The sequence below is a fragment of the Peromyscus leucopus genome, chromosome 16_21, assembly GCF_004664715.2.
Source record: "Peromyscus leucopus breed LL Stock chromosome 16_21, UCI_PerLeu_2.1, whole genome shotgun sequence".
Classification (NCBI taxonomy): Eukaryota; Metazoa; Chordata; class Mammalia; order Rodentia; family Cricetidae; genus Peromyscus; species Peromyscus leucopus.
Window position 1 is genome coordinate 36,319,453 of NC_051084.1, and position 15,788 is coordinate 36,335,240.

General features: G+C 42.3%; 1 protein-coding gene across 2 annotated transcripts in view; it reads left to right on the top strand.

Annotated features, from left to right (window-relative positions):
- Nucleotides 1–15,788, top strand: part of Ppa1 (inorganic pyrophosphatase 1) — a 38,052-nt gene that overhangs the window by 18,635 nt on the left and 3,629 nt on the right. For both annotated transcript variants that reach the window (XM_037199491.1, XM_028886172.2), the window contains exons 3-9: nucleotides 1,301–1,354; nucleotides 3,171–3,290; nucleotides 6,105–6,191; nucleotides 7,581–7,707; nucleotides 11,447–11,574; nucleotides 11,949–12,034; nucleotides 15,506–15,575. In XM_037199491.1, the coding sequence (XP_037055386.1) occupies nucleotides 1,301–1,354; nucleotides 3,171–3,290; nucleotides 6,105–6,191; nucleotides 7,581–7,707; nucleotides 11,447–11,574; nucleotides 11,949–12,034; nucleotides 15,506–15,575 (672 nt within the window). The remainder of the gene's footprint in view (nucleotides 1–1,300; nucleotides 1,355–3,170; nucleotides 3,291–6,104; nucleotides 6,192–7,580; nucleotides 7,708–11,446; nucleotides 11,575–11,948; nucleotides 12,035–15,505; nucleotides 15,576–15,788) is intronic.

Here is a 15,788-nt window from a genome sequence, read left to right on the forward strand (position 1 = left end):
AACAGCGCCGCCTTGTGAGCCTCCGGGTTATTGCTGCGGGAAACTTAAACCCAGGGCTTCGTTTTTATTTCCTTCCTTTTGTTTTTTTTTTGAAGCGCTTGTCCTTTTTGTGGTCCAAGATAGCTTCAAACGTGATTCTCCTGTTCCTGCCTCCCTTGTGCTGGGGTTACAAATGCAGACTGCACCTGTCTGACAGATAAGCTTTTTATTAAAGAGCAATTGCAGATTGATTCATATGCACCCTCATAAAGGCTGTAAACTGAAATACTACGTGTAGTCTTTTTTTTTTTTTTTTTTTTTTTTTTGGTTTTTTCGAGACAGGGTTTCTCTGTGTAGCTTTGCTCCTTTCCTGGAGCTCACTTGGTAGCCCAGGCTGGCCTCGAACTCACAGAGATCCGCCTGGCTCTGCCTCCCGAGTGCTGGGATTAAAGGCGTGCGCCACCACTGCCCGGCTTTTTTTTTTTTTTTTTTTTTTTTTTTTTGATAGAAATCACAGTTCAGACAACTTGCTGCTCAATTTCAGTTGAAGCACCATTGTCAAATCCATATTTGATTTGATGTGTGCATTTGTAAGCTGTTGGCATCTAGGGATTTTTGCTTGTGAATATATCATTCACCGAAGTGTATTATACAGTTTAAGCTGTAATTATACTAGAGCCCCCACCAGCTGAAATACCAGCGTGTGCTCCTCTCATTCATATCAAGCTTCTAGTTCTGTTTGGAAGGACTTCAGAAAACGGCTGAATTTGAGAATCATGTCAGCAATCCAGCTGATTAATGTTGACACCGAACCTGAAGCATGCCCAGGTACCGGGCTGGTTCGGCTTTGTCTTTGCCCCACACCTCCTCCGAGTAATATGGAACACTGAGGGAACGGCAGCGGCCTTTGGAGGTGACTTTCCTGAACACAGCCTTTTCCTGAGGGAGAAATTCTCTTATATTTGTTTAAAAACTATCCCCTCCTTCCAGGAAAGGTTCTTTTGAGAAACTCCAAATACTTTATAACAAAAAATTTAAAACATAGGAAAGTTCCGAGAATTACATACCATAAATGACCATGTACCTGTCGCCTTGATTCTACTATAATGTGTTCCTGCATTTGCTGTCTTCTCTCTCTCTCTCTCTCTCTCTCTCTCTCTCTCTCTCTCTCTCCCTCTCCCCCTCTCCCTCTCCCACCTTTTGTTGGAATTTCGTTAACTTCTTTTGTCAGAATTAACCATTTAACTTTGAAAGATACAGAGTGTGGACACTGAATAAGAACGGATGAGTTCTGCTTTTCTACAGTCTCTTGTCTTTCCAGGATGTATTCCACATGGTGGTGGAGGTTCCACGCTGGTCAAATGCTAAAATGGAGGTAAGAGAGATCATCAGACTTGGTGTATTAGTTATTTCTATGAGATTAATTTTATTTATTTTGTATATATGTGTCTGCGGGTGTGCCATGTTGTATGTTGAGGTACCTGCAGAGGCCAGAAAAGGGTGTAGGATCTGCTGCAACCCAAATTACAGGCAGTTGTGAGCTGCCCAGCAAGGGTGTTGGAACTGGACTGGGTTCTTCTCCAAGAGCAGTAAGCTGTCTTAGTGCGGAGCAGTCTTCCAGCCCCCAGCTTATTAGTTTTTATACAGCCAAACCGATTTGCTTAAAGATGAGAAATATCTAGACTTCTGGCTTCCTATTATCTAGTCTCAGTGTGTTTCCCAGGTATGTCTCCTGCTTCAGCCAGTCTTTTCTCTGTTCCACTAAACTTACCCACGTATCAACAAATACGCCCCAGACTGCTTCCCCAGGACGCTGCTTCTGATGGCCCCGAGGCCAGTGTTCGCTTTTCCACTTCTTGTCTTTCCTTGTCGTCTTGCAATGAGCTGTCACTGTGGAACCCAAGCTGGTCTTGATTCCTTTCCATCCTCTTGCCTCAGCCTCCCCAGTGCTGGTCCCATAGGCATGTGTGGCCACACCCAACTGTCTCCCCATCCCTAAACCTACCCGGACTCCTCCTCTTTAGCATCTCAGCCAGGAAGCACTCTCTGGCTTTTGTTGATTTTTTTTTTTTTTTTTTTTTTTTTTTTGGTCCTTTGAGACAAGATTTCTCTGTGTAGCCCTGGCTGTCCTGGAACTCTCTCTGTAGTCCAGGCTGGCCTTGAACTAACTCACAGGCATCCACCTGCTTCTGTCTCCCAAGGGCTGGGATTAAAGGCATGCACCATCACTGCTTGACTGAATTTTGTTTCTTTCTGATGGCAAATGACATAGGTGCCTTTCCTTATTGATACTCACCTTATGTCACTTGGGATTTTTGTTGTTGTTTGACCTCCGGGGTCTCTCTATGTAGACCAGGCTGGCCTCTAACCTACAGGATCTGTCCACCTCTGTCTCCCGAGTGCAGGGATTATTAATTAATTCACTACTATGCCTAGCTCCCTTAGATTTTTTTTAAACAGTAACCACACTTGCACACTTTTAGATGTTTGAATAATAGAAAGGAACACTGATGTTGGATAATATTTATTTTGTACTTTTCTTAAAATTCTTTTTTTTTAAGTTACATTTATTTGTTTTTAATAATTTAAAAACTTGCCGGGCGGTGGTGGCGGCGCACGCCTTTAATCCCAGCACTCAGGAGGCAGAGCCAGGCAGATCTCTGTGAGTTTGAGGCCAGCCTGGGCTACAGAGTGAGTTCCAGGACAGGCTCTAAAGCTACACAGAGAAACCCTGTCTCAAAAAACCAAGATAAATAAATAAATAATTTAAAAACTTTAACTTGCATATGTGTGTAGGTGTCCAAATGCTACTGCACATGTGTGGAAGACAGAGGACACCTTGTAGGCGTAGTCCTGGGGATCACATTCAGGTAGTCAGCCATGGTGACGGCTGTCTTTACCTGCTTGCTGAACCATCTTGCCAGCACAGTACTTGTTCTCTATAATGGTGGTGTTCATTCCAGCCCAGAGTACTCCTTCCTTTCAGGAATTAGTAAGTGTTCTTTTTCTCTTGAGTGTTGCTATACACAAGTGTACTTTCTATAATACTTAACCGTGGAGCCTTTAGTCCAGTTATCAACATGTGAGGCGTGAAACAAATCTTTAAGATGGAATTCGGGGACATACATATGTAATTGTGTCCTCAGATCCTTGTTCGAGAGTATTTCACAAGCATTTGACATTTATTTCAGATTGCTACAAAGGACCCTTTAAATCCCATTAAGCAAGACGTGAAAAAAGGAAAACTTCGGTATGTTGCGAATCTGTTCCCTTATAAAGGATACATCTGGAACTACGGTGCCATCCCTCAGGTATGCCTCCCAAGAGTTTGCTGAAAATGGACTGTTTTGTTTGGTTTTTCAAGACAAAGTTTCTCTGTGTAGCCCTGGTTGTCCTATGGAGCTCACTCTGTACACCAGGCTGGCCTCGAACTCACAGAGATCTGCCTGCCTCTGCTTCCCAAGTGCTGGGATTAAAAGTGTGTACCACCACTTAACTTACTTTTGATCAAAAGTTTAAATGCAAAAAATATTTGCTGTCATGGAGCAGAAAAGCACTGGGCAGGAGAATTATTCTAAACATTTTAATGTTTCATTGAACAACTAATTTCCAAGATTAACTAAAGGGAATATGTTTCTGAAATGTTTCTTTTTCTGTGAACTGGTTGTAAACCCTACATTCTTCATAGATCTAGTAGCAAGTGTGGTAAGTCAAGAGAGAGGATGTGTTAGTGGTTAAAGCCTTGGTTTCTAGCCAGACATGGTGGCACACACCCTTCATCCTAGCAGGATTGCTATAAATTTGAGGAAACCCTGGTCTAGTTATCCAGTTCTGGGATAGTCACAGCCACATGGTGAGAGCTTGTCTCTGCCAGTGAGGTGACTTGGCAGGCAGCTGATGCCTACCTGAGGAGTGTGGCAACCTGAAGACTCATCCCCATGAACCATGGTGGAAGGAGAAGACCAATTCCTACTGTGTCCCCTGACCTTCATATGTGTTCATGTGTGTGTATCACGGCACACACATGCCCACACACACCATATAATTTAAAATGGAATTAAACAACAGAAGCCTTGATTTCTAGCCACATACCACATACACATACAGTCTCAGCATTCCAGAGGCTGAAGCAAGACCAGGAGTTTGAAGCCCAGCCTGAGGACTAGAGAGGTAGCTCAGTGGTTAAGAGTACTGGCTGCTCAGAGGTCCTGAGTTCAATTCCCAGCAACCGTATGGTGGCTTAGAACATCTATAATGGGATCTGATGCCCTTTTCTGTTGTGCAGACGTACAGGAAGACAGGGCACTCAAAATAAATGTCTTTTTTTTTTTTTTAACCAGCCTAAGCTTTAGCAAGATTCTTGTCGTAAAAAATCAAAAACAAAAAACAACAACAACAAAAAATCACACACACAAAAGACCCCATAGCAGATTTTGGTGCCAGACCCGCTAGTTTCCTTTGTTCCTCTGGAACATAAATCAGATCCAGCCTGTCCAGTTATTTGGAAAAACAGAGCCTTAGTGCCTGTGCGCATTCTCACTGCCCTTACATGTAAGGCTTGGTTCTTCTCAATGTCAGACTCTGTGGCATCCTAACGATGAGCTTCCGTTTTCTTAAACAGTCAGCCTCGTTTGTCAACCTGGCCCCCCAGCACCTAGTGGGTTCTTTCTTAGTGTTGGGATGAGGAGTCCTTAGGCTTGGATCTGTAGTCAGGTGGTGGTGGCTGTGCACACCGTTAACCCCAGCACTCGAGACAGAGGCAGATGGGTCTCCGAGTTCAAGGACAGCCAGGGCCGCACAGAGAAACACTGTCTCAAAAAAAAAAAAAAAAGACTTGTATCTGTTATTAGTAAAGGACATCCGTTTGATCTGAGACACTTAACACATACTCAATTTAGTTTTTCCTGCGGGTAATGATTTATTCATCATTAGGTGGAATTATTAAGTGGAAACATTGTGAAACTCCTTAAGTTATTAAAATGTAGGTCAGACTCATCTGGTTTGTTGGGTAATCACAAAGCCATTTGTCTGCCCCAATTGCAGCACTTACTTTGCACTTCCAGTTGATTTGGTATTTAGCTTTGAAGTTGTGGCCCCTGTGGGGAAAGAGTGCCGAGAAGCTTCTTCCCGGGCCTTGGAAGGGGTCTTCCTTTATCCCCTTTCCCTTTGATCTTTTTCCTGCTGCTCAAAAGGGAAGCAACTCCAAGTCACAAATGTATTCTGAGTAGGAATGAAAGATCTCAGCAACAGCTGCATTTTCAACCTCACACCTGGCAGCACACGATCTGCTCTTTGTGAGAGGCTCCGCTGTGCCTCTGGCCTGCAATTTCAGAACCAGTCATTTCAGCTTTCAGCCTTGGCTCCTAGCCAGCAACGATGCTTTCAACATCAGAGGGTATCATTTCCGTTTGAGGCTTACTGCCTCCTCATCTGTGTTTATTTATACAGATTCAAATTTATTATGAAGAGAAGCCAGCTGATAGCAGATAGAGTATGATAGCGTACGTGCGTAGAACAGTTAATCAACATGTTTTTCTATTTTCAGTGCTCGGGCTCAAATCCAGGGCCTTGTGCATGCTAGGCAAATGCTTTCCCACAGAATTACATGCCCCAGTTCTTAGTGTTTTTGACACAAGGTATTTATTGCTGGGTAGCTCAGCAAGACCTCTGTGGCCTGGAACATGAGATCCTCCTGCCTCAATCTCCAAGTGCTGACATGCACCATCATACCTTGATTTGCTTGCTCTTAAGTAGGATCATTTTCTGGTTTTGTTGTTTGGGTTTTTGAGATGGTCTGTCACTATGTAGCCTTGTCTAGTCTGTCACTATGTAGCCTTGTCTAGCCTGGAACTTCTAGAGATCCTCCTGCCTCTGTCTCCTGGGATCAAAGGCATGTATTGACACCCCCAGCTCCATTCTCTGTTTTGAAGCTTAATGTGTATAATAGCTCCAGTATTAAAATTCTCCTGTATAGTTAGATTTCTTAAGTGGAAATTGTAAATGTTTACAAACAGCTGAGGTTGGTACTGTAGCAAGCCTCGTGTGCTGTTGCTGGTTAGTGCCGAGCGATTCTCCTTGGTCCGCAGCGGGTGTCTGACTGAGCTCTCGCCCTCACTTGGTTGTAGACGTGGGAAGACCCAGGACACAGTGACAAACACACTGGCTGCTGCGGTGACAATGACCCGATTGATGTCTGTGAAATTGGCAGCAAGGTAATGGCATCGAATTTTTCTGTGATGATAAAATGAAACTAATGAATCGTAACAGAGTGTCTGCCTTGAAATTATTGTGAATGACATGAGCATTGGTGAAATAGTCAGTTCTTGCTGAAGGATTTGGGGTGATCAGTGACTGACTCCAGCCAGATAACCTCTGATGCTAGAGGCACTGGTGGGCGTCCTCTGCCTAGTGGGTTGCTGTTCTAAAACTCAAGATCTCAAGCTCAGCAAAGTAGTTAACAACCCAAACCAATACGTTAACCTTTTAAATTTCTGTCTTTGTCTTATTGTGACTCTGGAGGATTAAACTCAGAGCCTCAGCAAGTGAAATTTAAAGATATGATTGGCTTAATTTAGTGGCTTCTATAAAAGATACAGCATATTAAAGGGTGTGTAAAACAAACCCTAGAAGCCTTATTTAGCACAATCAAAGATGGTATAAAAATTAAGTACCCCTAATTTCAGTGTCCATGGCAGTTCACAACCGTCTGTAACTTCAGTTCTGGTGGGTCTGACACCCTCTTCTGGCCTCTGCAAGCACGAGACACACATGTAGTACATATACATACCTGTAGGCAAAACACACCATAAAAAGAAATATATCTTAATTTATTTTTCCTTTTAAAGTATACAGAGCAGAGTGTACTGGCACACACCTTTAATCTCAAAACCTGGGAGGCCGAACTCTGGGTTTGAGGCCATCCTGTTGTACATAGTGAGTTAGTTCCCAGACAGCCAGGACTGTGTAGAGAGCCGTTCTCTCAAACAAACAAGAAAGAACACAGGTCCTTTATATCCTGTTTTCAACCTAAATAGGAGTATTAAATATTTATTTGCCTGGCTTTTGAAACTTCAGGAGCTGGTCACGGTGACACGTCGGTAATCCTAGAACCTGGAAGGCTGAAGCAGGGGGATTGCGAGTTTGAAGCCAGCCTGGGATAGCAAATTCTAAGCTATCCTGAACTATGCAGGGAAACTGTGTCTCAAACACAGAGCTGGCGAGATGGCTCAGTGGTAAAGGTGCTTGCTAGGGAGGCCTGTCCACTGGAGTTGGACCCCCAGAACCCACGTCAAAGTGGAAGGAAAGACTCACTCCACAAAGTTGTCCTCTGACCTCCACGTGCATGCCCCGACCTCCATCACACGGAAATAATAATGTTTTTTTGAGACAGGGTGTCACTGTGTAGTCCTGGCTGGCCAAGAAATCCATCTACTTCTGCCTACTGAAGTGCTAGGATTAAAGATGTGTGCCACCGTGGTTGGCGATCAAAAGTATTTTTTTAAAAAAAGACAAAAAAAAAAAGACTAAAGTCAAGTAAGTGCAAAAAAAAAAATTGACATCTCTCTTATTAGTATTCTGTTCTGACTCTGGTTATTTCGCAGGTGTGTACAAGAGGTGAAATAATCAAGGTGAAAGTTCTGGGAATATTGGCTATGATTGATGAAGGCGAAACCGACTGGAAAGTCATCGCCATTAACGTGGACGATCCAGATGCAGCCAATTATAACAGTAAGGAAATCTCAAGAGTGGATTAAAGCCTTGGAATCTTTCTGTTGTTATTATTGTTGAGACAGGGTCTTTCTATGGAGCCTCTGTTGTCCTGGAACTCATTATGTTGACCATATGTGGAGATCGGGATTGCCTCAGCCCTGTACCTGCTGGGTAAAGGTGGGCTGGAATTAAAGTACCACCACACCTAACCTATGATAATGGAATTGTAAACACACCTTCAGACCGTTAGACCAAGGAGTGACACATTTAACCACTGATGTTTTTTCTACTACAGAACTGTTGGAGTTTAGCACTCCATAATAGTGTTTTTATTTTTGTTTCTTGAGTGTTGAAATACTCACATACCGTAAAAGTAGCCATTTTGAAGCATGTGTTTGGTGGGTTTTTGGGGTGGGAGGGCACTTGAGCATGTGAAAGCCGGAGGTCAACCTCAGGTATCATTCTTTAGGAGCTCTCCTTGGTTTTTGAGATAGGATCTCTCCTATCTCAGAGTTAGAACTCGCCAGTTAGGCTAGGCTGGCTGGCCAGCAAGTTCCAATGGTCTGCCTATCTCTACCTTTGCTGGGCTGGTTTTTTGCTAAGAGCTCGGAGTAGAACTTGATCAAGTCTTCATATTTATTTGTCAAACTCCTTATCTACGAAGCTATCTCGGCCTCTGTTGTTCGGTTTTGTGTTTGAAAGAGTCTAAACCAGGTTGGCCTTACACTCTTGACCTGCCTGCCTTTGAAGGTCATTTGTCAGGGCCTGTCTGCCTATGTCTGATGTTAAAATATAGACAACTTTCAGGTATGCTGGGGACTCCTGTAGAATTTGGGAGGCAGAGACCGGAGGATCAGGAGTTCAGGGTCCTTTGTAACTATAGAGAATAATCAAGCTGAGATCACAGTGAGCTGTATAAGTGGAACCAGATGTCACTTTACATCCCCACCCTCTCCCCACCCTCTAGCCTCCTGCAAAGGGTGTTATGTATTCCTAGTCAGGCCAGCAGAATATTGTCTCGAGTCCACCCAGGTAGCTGCTGGGATTATAGGTGTGGTGTGGATTGGGATCCACACATCTGGTCAGCCAGGGGAGTTTGGAAGACCCTCTCAGTAGTGCTATCACCCCCTGGCACCCAAATCTGTGGTTCTTACAACATTTACACTGAGAAAGAAATCAAGGCTCCTTGGAGAAATGGTTGATTCCAAGTCTGGGACAGGGAACGAAAGGGTAAAAACCTAGACCGACCGGTAGAACCAGTCATGACACACTTTTAAAAAGCAGTGAATGACGCATCTGTCAAAGAGGCACACTGGAATTTTGGATTGTAACCCAGAACAGATAACTAACCATGAGACCACATCAATGAACGAACAAATAAGCCAATAATGAGGAAGATAAAGAAATCTCTAATGCAAAATTCCAGGTGATTTATGTAGCTATGGTACTCTCGAGGGCGGAGCATAAGTCCCTCATTGTGGGTTGTGAGTGCTAAGAGCGTAGTATACATCAGAGAAATACCGCCTCCGCCAGTGCTTAAGATCGTCGATAGGGAAGGTCTTCATGAACATGGACCCTGGAAATGATTCACTTTGTGTTTTGGTGTGTCTGTGGTCTCATAGACAGCCGGGAGAATAGTCCTTGAAGTGCAACGATAAGAAGTTTAACTGTCTGTTAGAGGGTCTGCGTTTGAACTTGGTCCAGTGAGAATATTTAGCCCATTTGTTAACCACCTGGGGTGCAGCTCCGATGGTGTTGGTCAGGGTCTGTGTTCACACCTACTCGGTGGCGTGCTCTGGCCACAGATTGTAAAGCTGAGCTGCTCACTGTTTTAGCACTGGTTTGCTCGGACTTTGGTTCCCAGCAGTAGATCTATAGGCTCCTGAAAACTCCCCAGGTCGTCAGTGCCATAGCGAAAGGTATGTGCTGTTTTCACTGCGTGTCGCCCTAAGGCAGTGGCTGTCTGCTTGTCCCCATGCGTCCCTTCCCTTTGCTGATCCTGAGTGCTGTCTTTGGTAACAAATCTACAAGCTTAAGTAATGTGGGTGCTGGAGAGATGGCTCAGCAGTTAAGAACACTTGTTGCTCTCACAGAGGACCTAGGTTCGGTTCCCAGCACCTACACTGTGGCTCTCAATCGTCTGTAACTCCAGTTCCAGGGAATCTGATGTCACAGGCACCAAACATGCATGTGTGGTGCACATACATGCCAGCACAATAGTCACATAAAAGAAAACGAATAAATCTAATTAAAAAAAAAATAATAATATATTTTTCCTGAGTTTTGCGAATTGTTCTACAGAGGATGGATCTTTAAGCCTTCACTTTCTGAATGCTGAGATAACAGGTGTGTTCCTCTACATCCAGTCCAAGCCGTCTAAGGATGGAACCCAGGGCTTCATGGATGTAGGCCAGCACTCTACCAGCTCAGCTACATCCTAGTCCATGAGTGTAACTTCATAGTTCACAAGCTTCCAGCCTTTGTTGGTTGGGTTGTTGTTGAAACAGGGTCTCACTATGGAGCTCTGGCTGGCCTGGAACTTGATATGTAGACCAGGTTGATCTTGAACTCACAGAGATCCACCTGTCTCTGCCTCCTGAGTGCCAGGATTAAAAGCGTGTATCACCATGCGTGGCTGGTTGTTCTTTAGGTAGGTCAAATTTGGATGAATTAGACAAAAGCTTTTCTTCTTTCTTTTCTTTTTTTCCTGAAATAGTCTCTTGTAGTCCAGGAAAGCTTTGAATTTTGGATTCTCCTGCCTCCACCCTCCGCAGTGATATGATTACAGGTGAACCCTATTATGCCCAGCTTTAAAGACGTATTTCTTTGTATTGCTTCGTTTTCTTTGTGTTGGGGGATAGTCTTATTATAGCCTGGGCTAGCTTTGAATTCCACATCCGACTACTTCAGCAGCCTTGAATGCTGGAGTTACAGCTACATGCCACCATGCCCTTCTTGACTTTGTAGTGCTTCTCTTACTTGCATGGAGCAGGAACTATTATTATTATTATTATTATTATTATTATTATTATTATTTATTATTATTATTATTATTTGATCCCAGTGCTGTAAAATAAGTCAACTAGTTGTTTATTGTTGTTGTTATTTTTCAAGGCAGAATTTCTCTGTGTAGCCCTGGCTATCTTGGAACTTGCTCTGTAGACCAGGCTGACTTTGTACTGAGAAATCCACCTGCCTCTGCCTCCTGAGTGCTGGAATTAAAGATGTGTGCCACCACTTCTGATTTATTTATCTATTTTGATTTTTCAAGGTAGGGTTTCTCTATGTTGCCCTGGCTGTAATTAATTAAAACGTAGTAATACATTGTATCAGTTGAGTCTGCTTTTCCCTGGCTGTAATTAATTAAAATGTAGTGATCCGTTGTATCAGTTGAATCTGCTTTTCTTGTCTTTTGGTGTATAATTGGAGCATGAGCCTCTGACATACAGCCTCAACTTCCCTTTTTTTATGATCTCATACCTCCTTTATAGGAATTGTACTTCCTGCCAGACTGGTTTGATTATATAGCCCTACTCATTTCTCTTGGATCCAATAGCAGTTAGCCAGGCTTGATTCCCCCCTCGTCAGTTCTTAACGTCAAAGCTATTCAAGGATACTGGGGGATTTTCTTTTCTCACCTCTACTGGTATCTTGGGCTTCTTCATAACCTTCCCATGTCTCTCTCAACTTGGTATTTTTGTTGAATGCCTAAATAATTACTTATGTATCATGTGACATGTTTCTTCTCTCTCCTTAGATATTTCTGATGTCGAACGGCTGAAACCTGGCTACTTAGAAGCTACTGTTGACTGGTTTAGAAGGTATAAGGTTCCCGATGGAAAACCAGAAAATGAGTTTGCATTCAATGCAGAATTTAAAGACAAGGTATGTATCCTTCAAAACTGTAGCTTTAGACCATTTATATTGAGACTTATATTTAAAGTATGTTGTTACCATCTAAATATTCATGAAAGAAGAGGGCCAGGTATGTATGTCTCTGGTAGAGTGCTTGCCTAGTATGCTTAAGACCCTGGACTCGATCCCTAGTACCACCCAAAAGAATTCTCATACAAGACAACTCTAAAGATGTAAGATAGTCTTGGCCTTCTGCTTATGTAAGCGTTCTCTTCGTTTTTTAACAAAACTCTTCTGTTAAGTCACTTCCTGACTCAAAAGATGTAGTATCAAGTTTTGAGAAAAAGTAAGTGATGGGAAAAGACCTCCTGTTTACCATCCCAATGCCTGTCTTCAAATTACAGGATTTTGCAGTTGACATCATTAAAAGCACTCATGATTATTGGAAAGCTTTAGTGACTAAGAAAACAGATGGGAAAGGAATCAGTTGGTAAGTGTTAACTCTTTCTGTGTCTTTAACGCACAGTAGGCCAGTTCACATCAAATATTTTAGAGATTGTAATGCTACCAATGGTCACAGTCTAGATAGGTGTTTCCAGAATCTTGGCCTCTTATTCAAAGGACTGAAATAATGACACACACAGATTTACAGCAATAGCAAAGTAAGGAAGTCTGTTCCAAGTGGAGCTATGGTACTGATTAGAAAGGGATACTCGTCTTGATAGATTAGGTCACATATTTACTTTTCCTACTGGACATGTCCCTTCCAATAATCATATGCATGCCTAATTATACATAGTCATAAGATGCTAAATAGGGGAGGCTCCCTAAAAAGTTATTAGGGGACACAGTTTTGCTTTCCTGCCATGTACCCAAAACCAGTTCTGGCCAAATTTCTTTTCCGTTCTTAATACAGGCTACATTGGGAATATACTTGAATACAGACAGTCTCTGTTTAATGCTTGTTAGGGGCAGAGAAAATTAGACTATACTTAGGTGCCTTGTTCAGAGAGGGCTATAGACAGTGCTTGAATATAAAGTAGCTAGATTGCCAAAACATTATTAGCTAGGGGTGGTGTACATAGCCCAAACCAAGTAGATTCCCAGCTATACTAAATTATTCCTATACTTGCCCGCCGTAGCAAGATTCTACTGTTACATTTACTTAGAAAAAAAACTAGGTCTAGTTAGTTCAATGGGGTCAAGTGCTGACTGCACAAGCCTGATGACCAGACTCCCGGCTGAGAATTCCATATTTTCCTCTGACCTCCATATGTGTGCCATAGCATATGCATTTCCACATGTGCACATCACACACACACACACACACACACAAATGTAAATATTAAAAAGTGCTGGGTGTGTTAGTACATTACATGCTTTTATTCCCAGCACTCAGAGGCAGAGGCAGGTAAATCCAGTGAGTTCAAAGAAGTTGGTCTATATAGCAAGTTCCAGCCAACCAAGCTACATACTGATACCATCTCGATAAATAATATAAAAATAAAAATTAATTTTGCTTCTTCTCAAGTTATTATATCAACAACTTAAAACTTTCCATAAGATGCTTCCTAAGTGGGTTGGAGGGAGGGAGGGATCAGTGGCTTAGAGCCCTTGGTGTTCTTCAGGTTTGGTTCCCAAGACCTCAGGTGGCTCACAGCTTGTCTTAAGTCCAGCTCCAGGCGATCCCACACCTCTGGCCTCCTCAGGCGCCTGCACTCACATGCATATACCTACATGCTAACGAGCATACTTGCATGTAGTTAAAAATAATGAAAATAAATCTGTTTTTAAAAGTCCTCTCTAAACAAATACAAACTAGATTCATAAGTGTGATAGTCAGGTCAGAGCTTGTGAGTGAAGGGTGTTCAGAATGGGCCTGTTTTGGTATTCTCTGATAAGAATATGTAAAGGTGTGAGCAGGGATGATATAGTATGGTAGCCTGAAGCACCATCAACACTGCTTCATGCAGATCTTTTGAAATCAATTCCAGAGAAGCAAAAGCTGTCTTAGGATAATGACGGAGCCCATGTGTTTGAAAGGTGGGGTGGCTAGTGTCCTTTCCACGGTTTTACAGTGGGTGGGACCATGTATCAGTGGCTGTGGCTTCATTTCCTAGGAAGCAGGATTGGCTTCATTCTAGTCATGTTTATTCAGCTCTCTGGGGACCTGTAATCTGATGAGTATCCGAGCCCTTTGGGGATCAATATTTATTGACTTGTACTGTCTCCAAGAAAGCAATTTTTGCTATAACACTGTCTACCATGCTCCCTGAATTTACTCCCACTCATAATAATAGTTTATGTTAATTGAGCAATTAATACTTGCCAAGCATGAAACAGATTGAGGAGGTTGAGTTTAACCACAGTCACTCCAGAATAAGTGTTGATGCCTTATCTTAACTACCTGGGTTCAGGTCCCAATACTGAAAGAAAAAATAAATAAAATATGGCGCTCTAGATAGCTCATCAGGTACAGGCACTTGCTGCCATGCCTGACTCATATAAATTGTCCTCTAACATGGTGGCTGTTTGCACACACACATACACATACACAAAATAAATGCTTTGTTCTCTCTCTCTCTCTCTCTCTCTCTCTCTCTCTCTCTCTCTCTCTCTCTTTCTTTCTCCCTCTCTCTCCCTCCCTCTCTTCCTTCCTTTCTTTTCTTTTCTTTTTTTTTTTTTTTTTGGCTTTTTAAGAAAGGTTTTCTTTATGTAGCCCTGGCTGTCCTCAAACTCAGAGATCTTGCCTCAGATCCTGCCTCTTCCTCCTAAGCCCTGGGTTTAAAGGTGAACATCACTACTGCCCTGCTGAAGATAGACAGTCTTAATCATAATTTAAAATTTAGCTCTGAGGCTGAGATGTAGCTTAGTTGGTACAGTGCTTGCCTGGCATGCACAAAGCCCTGGATTCCATTCCAGTGTTACATAAGCCAGATATGCTAGCTCATGCTTGTAATTGCAGTAATCAGAAGTATTTTAAGTCCAAGGTTATCCTTAGCTTTATAGCCATTCTGAGGCCATCATATGCTACAAGAGACCCCTGTTTCAGAAACTTTAAATACTTTCCTAACACATGCAAGATTCCAGCTGCATAAAAACTAGTAAATAAATAAAATTCTAATCTTTCCTAAAAGCACCTCTTTGTAGGGTTTTGTTTTGTCTTTGTCAGTCCTTCATGTGTGTGCAAAATATTCTTTAAACAATTAGGATTATATTATGCACAATTTGTTTTATGCTTTTTAATTTTAAAACTATATCCTAAGCATTTGCTCATTGTATTGTATAAGATTCTATAACTGTCTAATCCATTTTGTGGATAAGCCTTTTTTCCCTCCCAGACAGGGTTTCTCTGTGTAGCCTTGACTGTCCTGGAACTCACTCACTCTGTAGACCAGGCTGGCCTTAAACTCAGAGATCTGCCTCCCTCTTCCTCCCAAGTGCTGGGATTTAAGGCATGTATTTTTTTTTCTTCTATCAGGAGTGTCTGTATTTTATATGTTTCACCAACACTGATGGGAGCAGGTTGGGTTTTTTTATTTTTTATTTTTTTAAGCTTCATTTTTTCCCCAGATTTGGGAAGGATGTATTTCAGATTTTAATTTGCATTTCTCAGCTATTTTAAAAAAGTAAGTACTATAGATGACTTAATCTCAGATTCTTAAATCTAAGTTATTAAGAGATGTGAAATAAATCAACTACATCTGTACCTTGCCCAAATAAATAGTTAGAAAGTTTAAGATAGTCGAGAAAGCTTTCAATGAAACCAAATTTAATGCTATTTGGTCTAGGCCTTTAATCCCAGTATTCTCTGAGTTCCAGGCTAGCCTGGGCTACATTATGAGACCTCCTGCCCACCTCCCAAAGCCATCTGGTCTACCGTCCTCAACTTAGTTTTTTTAGTGTATGAGGAGACTATGTTGTTCTTTTATCTTCTGACTATGCTCATTTCATTCAATAGCATGAATACCACGGTGTCGGAGAGTCCCTTCAAGTGTGACCCTGATGCTGCCAAAGCCATTGTGGATGCTGTATGTAACATTTGCTTTTGAAAGATGACTGGGTGGCTGAGAGATAAGGGTGCTCCTTGGGGAAAAAATACTTGTTGCAACAAGTATTTGAATGTTTTTTGTGTGTATATTACTGTGTGACATGTTGAGGTCAGAACTCCGAACAGACAAATCAACATTTGAGGGAAAGCTGGAGAGTGGTCCTGGTCAACCCTGGTTGTACAGACGCAAAGT